General features: G+C 42.8%; 1 protein-coding gene across 3 annotated transcripts in view; it reads right to left on the bottom strand.

The window, feature by feature from the left end:
* The window catches only part of SPHKAP (SPHK1 interactor, AKAP domain containing), a 114,860-nt gene extending 108,812 nt beyond the window's left edge, over positions 1–6,048 (bottom strand). For all 3 annotated transcript variants that reach the window (XM_054585579.1, XM_054585580.1, XM_054585581.1), the window contains exon 1: positions 5,910–6,048. In XM_054585579.1, the coding sequence (XP_054441554.1) occupies positions 5,910–5,937 (28 nt within the window). In that variant the 5' untranslated portion in view covers positions 5,938–6,048. The remainder of the gene's footprint in view (positions 1–5,909) is intronic.
* Between the last annotated feature and the right edge of the window lie 6,023 nt (positions 6,049–12,071).

The following is a 12,071-nucleotide window of genomic DNA, read 5'->3' as shown; positions in this document are numbered from 1 at the left end:
CTCAGGTTGTTGAAGCAGCCACTGTGTGAAATCTGTTATTTGCCATAGCAGAAAGCAGTAGATATGAAGCAAATCACATAGAGAGCCTCTTTTAAATTTCTACTTGGAATGGACATGTGTCTCTTCTGCACGCTTTGCATTGGCTCAAAGCAAGTCACATGGCCATACCTTCTACCACAGAGACTAGCAAGTACAATGCCACCTATGTTTAGGAGCACGACAGCAAATACATGCTAATTAGCACAAACGACCATTGCAACAGACAGATGTCCCAAGAAGTAAATTCTGTAGGGTCTCCATGTCTACACTGATCTAGCCTTATGTTTTTAAATAAGCTTCAGGAACTAGATGAATGTTTCAGCTCAGCTATACTGAATGAGTCACATATTGCAGCGGAGGAACAAATAGCCTTATTATTCTTCCCCTTTATTTAAAAAAGAAGAAGGTGAGGTGTGGTTACGGGCTCTGTGAAATAGGTGATGAGATTAAGCAAAGAAAAAAAAACCCCTCATAGACAACAATATGGTGATTACCAGAGGGAAAGGGAGGTGGGGGTAGGTAGAAAATGGTAACAAGGGGATAAATGATGATGGAAGGGGACTTGACTTGAGGTGGTAAGCAGACAATACAATATACAGGTGATGTATTAGAGAGTTGTATACCTGAAACCTATATAATTGTACTAACCAATGTCACCTCAGTAAGATCAGTGAAAAATTTTTAAAAAATGTACAGATTAGTAATTGCAAAATAGTCATGGGGATTTAAAGGACAGCATAGGGAATATAGGCAATAATATTTGAATAACTGTGTATGATGCCAGGTAGGTACTTGAAATATCAGGGGGTGCACTTTGTAAAGATATGATTATCTAATCACTAAGTGGTAGAACTGGGGCCTTAAACACTGTGCTGTGTTCTTTACAAAAGAACGAGCTTTTATTACACCTTCTGAAGGCATTATGTACTCTATAGGGGGATGTTAAAAATGGATGAACTCATTTTCTAAACTGGGTTTTTTTTTTTATTTGGAGGGATGGGGGCCTTGATTAAGTGCTTTGATTTCACCTGTCTCTTTCAAGAGAATGAGATGGTCATCTCTTTGTGTCCAGCTGAGAGTCAATGCTACAACAAAGGCTGTGGCACTATAGAAGGTTGGAGGTAAAAGGACCTAGAAGATCAGTATATGCAAGGTGTATGTCATTATGTCCAGGAGGGGACAGAAGAGCATGAATCAAGCAACTTGCCCAATCAATCACAGACATTAATTTCAGAACAAAATTAAACTCCATGTCTCCCAATATCAAATACTTCATTCTTTCCTCTTCCCCTCTTTATAAAACCTTTGTAGCTCTAGCTCCATTAAAATGAATAGTACAAAGGCAGCCCCTCCTGAATGAATGAGATAAGCTTTAATAGTTCATTTACAAATTGACTGCTTGGTATCAGACACATATTTTACTAAAGGAACCATGTGGATGGAGATCAAGAGTCCTTAAAAGTATCAATATGTTAAACACAGCATCAAGGATGGGCTTCAAGACTTTCAGTCATGTTGTTTCTATGGGAATTGCTTTCAGAGTTTCCATCTCTTATCCAGGTACCCATCACCCTGCAGCACTGTGGAATCTCAGCATCCTAGGCACTGGAATTTACTAACTCCCAGTTTCCTTTTCTATAGGAAATAGCACCTCTTGGGCAGTGTTTCACTGAGAATTACCAAGTAGGGGATGTGCCCACATCAGCCCTGGTTTTGAGAAGAGCAAGCTTTCCAGGATAGAGAATGAGTTTAAGTTTACACTCCTGACAGCATCTGATATCTGGCCCTGATCCTCAATTTATTAGAAGTTTTAGATTAATCTGGGAGTTTTGATAGATAGGTCACAGAAATGTAAATGTGTTCTTGAGTTGCTCCTTTTCTTTGAATTTGAAAACAGATAACTTTTCAATAAAAATCTGTTAATGGAAGACGATAGTCTAGTTTACAGGATTAGGTTGTTTACTCCATTAAACAAAACCAAGTTGGTTTTCCCAAGAATTAATACTTATAAAGATAAAACCTTGAGATTCTAGTGGGCTTTGGTGAAATGTTGCTAGGTAAACTAAGGTTTGCTTAAAATAAACTATCAGGAAATCTAAATGAAAAAATACCGTATTTTTTCAAAAGTTCACCTTTGATAATTTTCTAATTCAAAATGCCATAAAAAAACCCTTATTACTGAAATAAAATCCAGTAAGCCAAATAAAACAACACATATAATATAGTAAAATAATACAGTATAAAGATGCAAAAGATTTAGGAAATAAGAGAAATAATCTTTCTTAAACTTCAAAATCAAGCTTAGATATGGTCCAGCTGACAAATTATTTGTTTGCAAAAAATGGTATTTTCAGCACTTGTTGGTGTTAAAAAAAGGATCTTGCTTTTAGGCTGTCCCCATGCATTCTAATGATAGCAGTATTGGTTCAAACTGTGCACCAGAATCTCTTATTCCCTAATTTGAAATAATATATGCATTTCAATCACTACGAGAAAGAAAACTCATCATGAAGCCAGAAGAACTTTGTGGCTGATCTAGCTCTGCTATGTACTATTGTATAGATTTTTAAATCTAATTATTTTTTTCATTTCATTTCCTTTGGCTTCAATTTTTTTTTAGCTAGGAAGTGGAGATGATTATAGCCATCATAATTAACTCACAGAGGTGTGATGATCAAATACTTCAATATATGGGATGACACTTGATAAAATGTAAATCTTATATACACCCTGGTCACCAATACGAGTGAGACCCACTCTCCTGTGAGAAGTAAACTGTATAGCGCTACAAAGTGCTGGAACAATAGCACAAACTAGACAAGAGTCCTTGGGTTCCTGTTTAATTTCATACTTCCTAGTTGTGTAACCTTAGCAAATCAAATAAACTTCTTTAAACTTTGAGACTAAAAAAGAAATCTTCTTTTTTTTCCCCTTTGAACTGGACAACTGCTCAGAAAACACTTGGGCTCTAGGTCTACAGTGCAATGTACATGGGACATTTCATCTCTCCCCAGCTCAGCCTCCACATTGCAAACACCACCTAGCTTTGATAAGCAGTTACTTTAAGAATCTGTAGTGTAATCCATATAACTTATTGTACATTTAAAAATGTAAATATTCAAAGTAAAAACTAATTGGAGCTCTCACAGAGGTAAGGTATTATAGTATAGTAGCTCAAAGAACCATAAACAATTCTTTAAAAAAAAAATCCATGCTTCAAAGTTTCGATGTTTATAAATCACGTAAAATTTTGAGATTAATCTTTGCAGAATATTGCACAATTAAAATTTCAGTCACTGAAAAAATAAAATGCACTGTGATAAGTGAGAAAAATTTTAAATAAATTTTCAGTTATTTATATCTTTGATTCATTGAAAAATATAAGATCTAAAAGGCAGAACAAAAACCATATTCAGTAATTAACCTGATATATTACTAATTCATTTTGTTTTATTTTTGGTCCAATTGTTAAATAGAATGTCTGAAGTTGCTTTAAATAAAAGGTCAGATTTAGACAACACAAATCCCAATTGATAACAACTTGATTTTTCCTGATCATTGCCATTTTCTTGAAAAAGCTTGTATACTCAGTCATCAGTTCTTTAAATTTCAAAGTTGTGTGAACAGGTGGAATAACTAATGTAATATTTCTACACAACATTTTAAAATTCTGTATCATTTTTTACATATCAATACCTCTCACTTCCATTTACATATTCTAGAAAGGAAATTATTTCTTCTATTCAATGAAATAGAGGCTTAGATTAACTCATCTAGTGGAGTTAACTGAATTTTCTGCATGAATAAGGATGCTTATAAAATAGCTGAATCACTACATTGATTTGTGGAAATATATAATGTGTCTCGGTGAATAAATAGTAATACTCAAAAAGTTTCATTGGCTTCAGCTGCTGGGAAACCTCTTTACCATTTTAATGGGCTACTATAAAATGCAGAGTGATTTCCTTTGGTTTGCTCTTTAAAGTGTCATTTTGCAGGACCACGACAGAAACAATATTGAAGAGTCATTGGCATGATGCGTTTCTAATATTTTAGGAGCTCTCCAAGCTTTCGAACAGGAACTTAATCCTGAATCAGGCACGGTACTATTGATCTGCAAAACTAGGTTTAAAATCAGCAAACTCCTATCAAAAGTGTCTCTATAGAATGTTGGAACCACGCCGTTCAACACTTCAAATCTAATGACCTCAGGCAGTAGAATACACGGCTTAGAAAGTGAGCCCCCAGTTCCCTTGACTTTGAAAGTGACTCACATCATCACCTAAAAATCGGCGGCAGTATATATACACACTTTTTTTTTTTTTTTTAAGTTTAAAAGAGTCTTGCTGTGGCTTTTACTGTCCTTCTCATGCATTAGAGCAGAATGGAAAGACTCAGTGGTAGTGTGACCTTGTTTGGTCCCCTGTTAGAGATTTTTCCCTGGAGAGCTGCTTTGGGCTTAGCAGAGAAACCACAGCGCGCCTTTTCGGAGCCCGTTGCTACCCAGACAGCAGGGGATGCTTAAAGAAGAAATGCCTGTTCATCTGGGAAAGCGCTATTTCATTACAGAATATGAACAGAACGAGTCTCTAGATGGCAGCCTTCGACGAGATTGAAAAGCAGCCTCCGTCCTCCTCTACCGCCCTTTTCCCCTGTACCCCGACCGCGGCTCCTCCGCAGCAGGGCATCAGCTACCTGTGCGCTCTCGCTCATGGATGCTGGGGTGTGCTGCTCTCCAAGAACACAAGTTTAAAACGTTCATCCCCGTGCCTGATGTTCTTGGCCGGGAGCTGCCTAAATGTTTGCTTGGGGAAAGCGGGGAGTAAGGGATGCCGAGACGATTAACGCTAAGCCCCTGGCCTCCGAGAGGTGGGGCTGCGGGGGACACGGGGCCGCTGCCGCCCTGCCAGCGGTGGCCCCCTGCTCTCTGTGCGGACGCTCCGCTCCGCTCCGAGCAGAAACAGTGCAAAAACCTCCTGCCCCGCTGGCGGAATACCAGCGGGGCTGCAACCTCAATTTACCCCTGAGGTTTATGAGGGTAAAAAAAAGAAAAATCTCAGTTTCTCAAATTCTCAAAGGACGTGTCGGAAGGAGCAGGACACGGGCAAAGGGAGAGGAGACAGAAGGGGCAGACGCAAACCAGGGGGATCATCTTGCTCCCACCTGGCGGGGGCTAAGGTGGCGTCCTTGACCCACCGAGTGTGGGGACCCCAGGACTGGGTGGAGTCAGGGAATACGCGTGGCGGGAGCTGTTCAGGAGGACTCGCAGCCTGGCAGGGGGTGTGGGGGCCGCTGAGGCAGGTGGAACTGGGGCAGATCGAGGTCTTTTCTGACCCAAGCCTCAATCGGGGGTTAGGGGCAATCTCTCCATCCCACCCCACTCCTGAGGTCCTCACCCTGTCCCTACCCAGCAACCTCTGACACTCACCCCGGTCTAGACGGACTGGAAGGGGGGTAGTTTGTCCTAGTCCTGTTCCCTCCTGTTTTCATCCATACCTGGGAACCCGCCTCCTTACAAAGCGCGAAGCCTCTCCAGGCTGTATCTATGGACAGTCCGGCTCCTGCTTCCGAGGCAGAGCAGAGTCCAGTTCCCCGGCCTTAGAGGACGGTCGGCTGTCCCCAACCCGCGCCGCTCTCGCGCGCAGGCCGCACCCAGCCCGAGGCTCCGCAGGGCAGTCGACAGGGACCACTATCTCCCAAGCACTCCTCGCCCAGCCAGGGAGTCTTAACTGCAAGTGCAGAGTCCTCTGTCTGCTCAGCGGGAGCCCCGCGCAAACCCAGGCGCTCCCCGGGCAAGTTCGTGAGCCACCAGGGGCAGAAAAAGGAGTTTGCGGGGCACTAGGTTGGACAAGGAGGAAAACGGGTCTTACCTTGGTACCGAGAGCAGGGAGTTGCCATCCATTGTCGATGGGCGCGCAGCGAAGAAAAGCGCGAAGTGCGGGTAAAGGACCGGAAATCTGCTGTGCGAGGATCCGGCTCCCAGAGTCAGGGACAGACCCGCTCGAGGACAGAAGCGTGGAGGCTGGGACAGCCGCTGGGCTGAGACACGCTCCTCCCCGGCCGCCGCGAGCGCTGCGCACTGCGCGCTGCTACCGCTGGAAGGTCCCTCCCCGTCGCCCCTTATTAACCGGCAAGAGGGCTTGGCCAAAGCGCCAACCTTTCTGCCCAGCTCCCGCTTTCCTGCAGGGCAGCCCCAGTCTCAGTCATCACTGATTCCTTCTGAGCTTTTCCTGTCACTCCAGGTGCCCAGCAGAAGTGACTCCAACAAAATTTCTCTCTCCCCGCCCTGCCTTCCTGTCCCCTCTCCTCTCTTTATCTCTGGGGTTCAGCAGTCTGAGCCCTAAAGTTGTTCACCGGCATTTTCCGAGATTCACACTCTTCTCCTGGCAACGCCCATGTTCCACTGGGCTCTCACCTTTCCTTTGGCCACCTCTCCTGCATTTGATTTTTGTTTGTCTTCTACCAGGTAACTATGCTCTTTGATCCCCCAACTTCTTCCCCTTTACTTAGACTTTACTGGTTTTGATCCTCACAATTCTTCACCTAACTCTTTGCTTAATTGTGACTCCCTCATCTTTCGCTTGTTATTACAGAAGCCTGTGTGCACACAGAGACCTCAAAACCAATGACAGGGGTCATTCTTTAGAGGCCAGCACCCAGGCCTGGAAAGAAGGGCGGTCGCAGAAATCTCCACAGTGCCTGCTTTAGCATCTCCCTAAGCAAAAAAAAAAAAAAAAAAAAAAAAAAAAAAAGACAGTTTAGGAAGAAAGACATCGGTAGTAGCAACGACTGTTAAGATGATTGTGCTGTTGACTTTGACCCTATGAACAGTTTTTTCAGCCCTGGCTGGTGTGGCTCAGTGGAGAGAGCGCAGAACTGCAAAGCAAAGGGTCGCCAGTTGATTCCCAGTGAGGTTACATGCCTGGGTTGCAGGCCAGGTCCCCAGTAGGGGGCGCACAAGAGGCAACCACCCATTAATATTTCTTTCCCTTTCCCTCTCTTTAAAAATAAATAAAATCTTTTTTAAAAACCCAGAAAACAGTTTTTTCATTAAGAAACTTTTTTTAAAAGAAGCTTGCAGAAGTCTTACACTGAAATGTGAAATATAAAACTGCAACACTTTTACTGCAAAACTTAGAAGCAAATCTTTGGGATTTAGGGCTAGGCAAAACTTCTTGGACTTAACAGCAAAAGCACACTCAAGAAAATAAAAATTGGATAAATCAAACTTCATTGAATTTATTGAATAAAAACTTGTGCTATGAGAAAGGCCCTGTTAAGAGGGTTCAAAGACAAGCTACACACTGGAAGAAAATATTTGCCAGTCAGATATCTGACAAAAGACTAGCATCTAGGATATACTTTTAAAGCCTCTCAAAATTCAACTGTAAAAAAAAATTTAACTAAAACATGGGCAAAGAAACAATTTAACTGAAAACATGGGCAAACTGAAACGTCACTCAAGAAGATTTACAGATGACAAATAAGCACATGAAAAGATGTTCAACCTACTAGAAAAATGCAACTTAAAACCACAGTGATATTTTGCTATACACCTAACAGAATAACTAAAACAAAAAATAAGGACAAGACTGAGAGCTGGTGTGGATGAAGAGAAAATGAGTTTCTCATCATTCATCTATTGCTGATGGGAATGCAAAACATAAAAATCACTCTGGAGCAACCAGAGGCTTCTCACCCCTCCCCCATCCTTGGCATGTACCTTCTGCTTGCCTTCTCCGCGCTACAAGCTGCTCTAAAGACACAGACTGGAGAGAGTAAACTATTGTTGAGACCATTTGGATTGACTGCATGACTGAACCCCATTAGGGTCTCTATGTAAAAGTTTAAAATTGTGGTGGGTAGGTGTGAATATCTATTCACCTTGTGGTCCCCCAAGACAAGCCTCGTATGTAAGTTCCCTTGCTTATTAAGCCTACTATCTACCAATCTGGAGTGGTCTTTGTCTTTCTTCAGTTTTTCATTGCCTTCAGTGTATGGGGGGGGGGTGGTTTCAGATTTCACCAGGAAGCTCCCAAGGGTTCCCATCAGCAGTTGGTGAGCCAGCCAGCAGACTGAAGAAATGTGCCTTGGGGAAAGGCGTCTGATGTAAGAGCCAGAGGTGGTCAGCCACCTCTATGTGGGGCGGGGTGGTCCTCGTGCTAGATGCTGTGGACTGCCCAGTGAGTAAGGGCATTCCCTGAAAACATCAGCTGATCTAATTTGCTTATGAAAGGATCTGTGCAGAGCATGCTGCGTCAAAGAAGGGACATGAATGTCTGATGCAGTGAGCTCGCCTCTACTGTGGGCAGTTCTATGGGTCACCCAGTTAGAGGCTTAAGGTCGAGTTAGAAAGTTGGAAGAAGAGCTGAGGTTAGAAGGATGCTACTAAATGTGGGGCAAGCAGACAAGGTGGGAGAGCAGGATGATTCGTTGGAGACCTTAGAATGCCATTTTGCAAAGCTATGAGGGCGAACGTTGCCGCAGATTAAGATCCGAATGCTTGTGACAAAGCCTGATGGGACGCCAAAGGGCGGAATCCCTGGGAAAGTGATGAGAGTGCAGAAGAGGAAGTTGTGTGACTGACAACGAGAAATAAAAATCCCTATGCTGTCCAACCCCTACAACAAAGAAAAGCAAAAGCACAGCAACAACAACCCCAGCGAGTGAGGCAGCTCCCAGTTCAGGAAATGTTCATGATGAGAGACTATATTCCTACTGAGCTTATGGATACACCTGCCAAGCTGAAGCAAAAGGCCAGGCAAAGTATCAATGTACCTAAGGGACGGGGAGGGGTGCAGTGGAATAGGGGGTGGGGGATAATGGCATTTCTCTGACCAAACAGGAGGCAGACAAAATAGGCAACCAAAATGTTTTCCAGCAGCACCTGCATAGTGCTTGGGTGGGTCAATGTACTCACTCCCTTATAGATTGGATTATTTTATCCTGAGGGGAGGCTTGCCTCAGTAAGGGGACTTCCTTGGGCTGTGAGACCCTGGAAATCTACAGAGAAGGCACAACAAATTCTTATCGAGTTGGGAATGAGACAGGCCATCTGTGCCCCAGTCTTAGAAGGCCCTGATGGGTGATTGTTAAGAGATAAGAAAAATATCTCTGTACATTCCAAGTCCTAAAAAATTTCCTGATTACTAAGACTTAGAATCTTAAGTTACAAAACAAAGCAAAATATTTTTTGTGTTTTGCAATTGCAATGATCACTGAACCTGTCAAAACAACAAAGCAATGAGGTTTCACAAAAACTAATGGGGGAGATTTGTAACTTTTTGTGCATTATGTTAAAATAAACAGCTGGGAAATGGGTCTTTTAAAAAATGGAGTATATGGCATCATGGGGCCTTCCAAAAACATTAGTCGTACTATAATTTTCTTTTCTAATTTCTTAGCTTAACCAGGGTTCTCAATTCTGGTGGCAGCACTGCTCTCGAAAATGTAGGCTGCCATCAATTATGAGAACAGGAAGAAGGAGGTGTCATTAAGCAGATGGTCCTGGATGGCGGCCATCACAATTTGATCTCCTGAGGGTGTGGGAGGGCTTCAGGTGCTGCTCTTCTAATATGGCCTCAACACACAGTCAGAAATCATTTATTTTGGTTCTGACTTCTGGGTCAAGTTTGAGCTAGAGTGTGAGGATGCCGAAGTTTCAGATTCAAGGTTCAGTGATAGTCATAAAACTTGAGAGGCTTTTGCACAGAGCCTACGCGGTTCCTGAGTGCATGAGAATGACCCAGTTTCACCTGCGTTGGCATGAGCAAGCAACCTGCTTAACTTTAAGGATAGGCGTAGAAGAGGAGCAAGCGAGGCGCGAGGATTATTTAATAGCATTAGCAATTTGGAAATCAAGAGCCAGTGTAGTCAAAGGCAGCAGATAAATGGGAAGAAGCCCCCACAGAGCCCAGCTATGGCCACTCTTGTCTGTACAGCCTCCCTGGTGTCTGCAGCAGCACCAGTGACATCGACCGACTCAACAAGACACACTTCAGTACTATCAACTCAACGTGACCCGCAGTCAACTTTAACAGTGAATATGCGCCTGGGCACGTTAACTTGCACCCACGGATGTCCGCTCTTGAACATGTCTGTACTGTGATCTTGGGGTCAGTGGGTCTCACTCCTGGCTATATGTCAACGTTTAAGCCCCACAAAGACCAATTAATTAGAGTCTTTCGAGACGGTACTCATGCATCAGCATTTTATAGAGGTTTCTGTGGTGTTACTGTGCAAACTCTACAGCAGGTCTTAAAAAGCTTTTTTCCAAACACCGTATTTTATAAAATAGAAAACAGAGCTGGAAAGAAGCTGTCTTGTTTAAGATTTTCCTAACGAGTTAGATACAAAGCTGGGCCCAGAATAGAAGTGTTCTAAATCTTGCCACTTAAAAAGGCCATGGCTGTGCTAGTGACAGCACCAGGTCACACAGGGCAAACATAACTGCTTTTAACAGATCCTTAAAAGTTTCTTTTCTATGTCCTAAGAGTTCCCAGCAAACTTTATCAACTTTCGTAGCTTCTAATTATTTCTTTGTCCCACAAATACTTATAAAGCTCCTATTAAATGGCAGACTCTTTTTGTAGGTACTTGGGTTATAGCAGTAAATAAACTATGCAAAAACTCTTGTCCTCCTGTTCCTTCCATTCTGATGGGATTCACAGACAATAGCACTATAGGAATGCAGGTATCTCCTGCTCTTCGAAAGTTCACGTTAAGCCCCTGTGCCTTTATGAGAATTCTCCAGGGAACTTATACTCATCACCTCAGCACCAAGCTGCCACAGCTTTGAACTGTGTCTGTGAGCATCTGTGCTTTACCTCAATTGATTCTGTGCATCTATTAGCAAGATGTGTCCTCAGGAATCAGAAAATCCTGAGAGAGATCCTAAGGGTATTAAGTCTGGTGTAATGACAGGCATAATTAAGTGTTTCTCTTGTGGTGAACACAATAAAGGCATTGTACATGAACTGAATTTGCCTGCATCCACAGTTCATACTATTTACATGCAGACCTGGAGAATCTTGAAAATTGTTGAAGTTACTATTATGTTCACAGTCCAATATACCTTCCCCCAATAACACACATTGCAGTGTAACTTCACACTCCACTTTTGTGATCATTGCTTAGTTTCCTGTTGTCCTCACTAAACTTTAGTTTCCAAGAAGGCAGCAAGTATGTAATTCCATCATCTATTGCTATATAAATACCCTCCTAAAGATTAGCTGCTTTAAAGACCAATTTATTACTATTCACTGTAGTTCTGAGAAGTGAAGGGCTCCACTGGGAAATTCTTGCTTTGGGTCTTACCTATAATTGAAGTCAAATGTCTCATAAGACTGGTTTCTTCTGAAGACATCTGCACATAGCACGGCTCTGGGGCTGGAGCAGCCAGAGACTGACCAATCCTGCCCCCGCTGGCTCCAAATCCTGTCCTTCCTTTTTTCTCTCTTCCCATGGCTTCTCTGCATGGCTAGCTTTGGGCTTCCTCATGGATGGCAGCCTCAGGATAATTGGACTTCTTACATGGTTGGCTGAGGATTCTACAAGTTGAAGTTCCAAGAGACAGGAATTGGAAGCCTCCCGTTTTTGAAAACCTGGGCCTGAAATCTGGCACCATATCAATTCCATTGTATTCTGTTGGTTAAGCAGTTATAGAATCTATGTAGATTCAACGGGAGGCAAAATGGATTCCATCTTGCAATGAGAAGAAGGACTAAGCATACGGGAGAGGAAAACTTGATAATAGTCATCTTGGAGGCCAGCTATTACAAGCTGTGGTTTTTATTGTTCGAGTGAGCACTGTACCTGACCTGGAATAAATACACAAAGAACACTTGTTAATAAATGGATGAACAAATCAACGAATGGGAATATGGAATGACAGAGCAGTTAGGCGAGCTACACCGTTGCGTCTGGCACCCAGTTAATGGTGGGGATCAAAAATGAGTCTTTTTACTTTAAGTCTAATGTTATTTTCATGACCCTAAATTGTATAGCAAAGTGGTCAGTGACATGAGGATGAT

The sequence above is a fragment of the Pteronotus mesoamericanus genome, unplaced genomic scaffold (assembly GCF_021234165.1).
Source record: "Pteronotus mesoamericanus isolate MK-2021 breed Mesoamerican mustached bat unplaced genomic scaffold, CSHL_Meso_final contig_90, whole genome shotgun sequence".
Classification (NCBI taxonomy): domain Eukaryota; kingdom Metazoa; phylum Chordata; class Mammalia; order Chiroptera; family Mormoopidae; genus Pteronotus; species Pteronotus mesoamericanus.
This window is presented reverse-complemented; position numbering and strand designations above follow the sequence as displayed.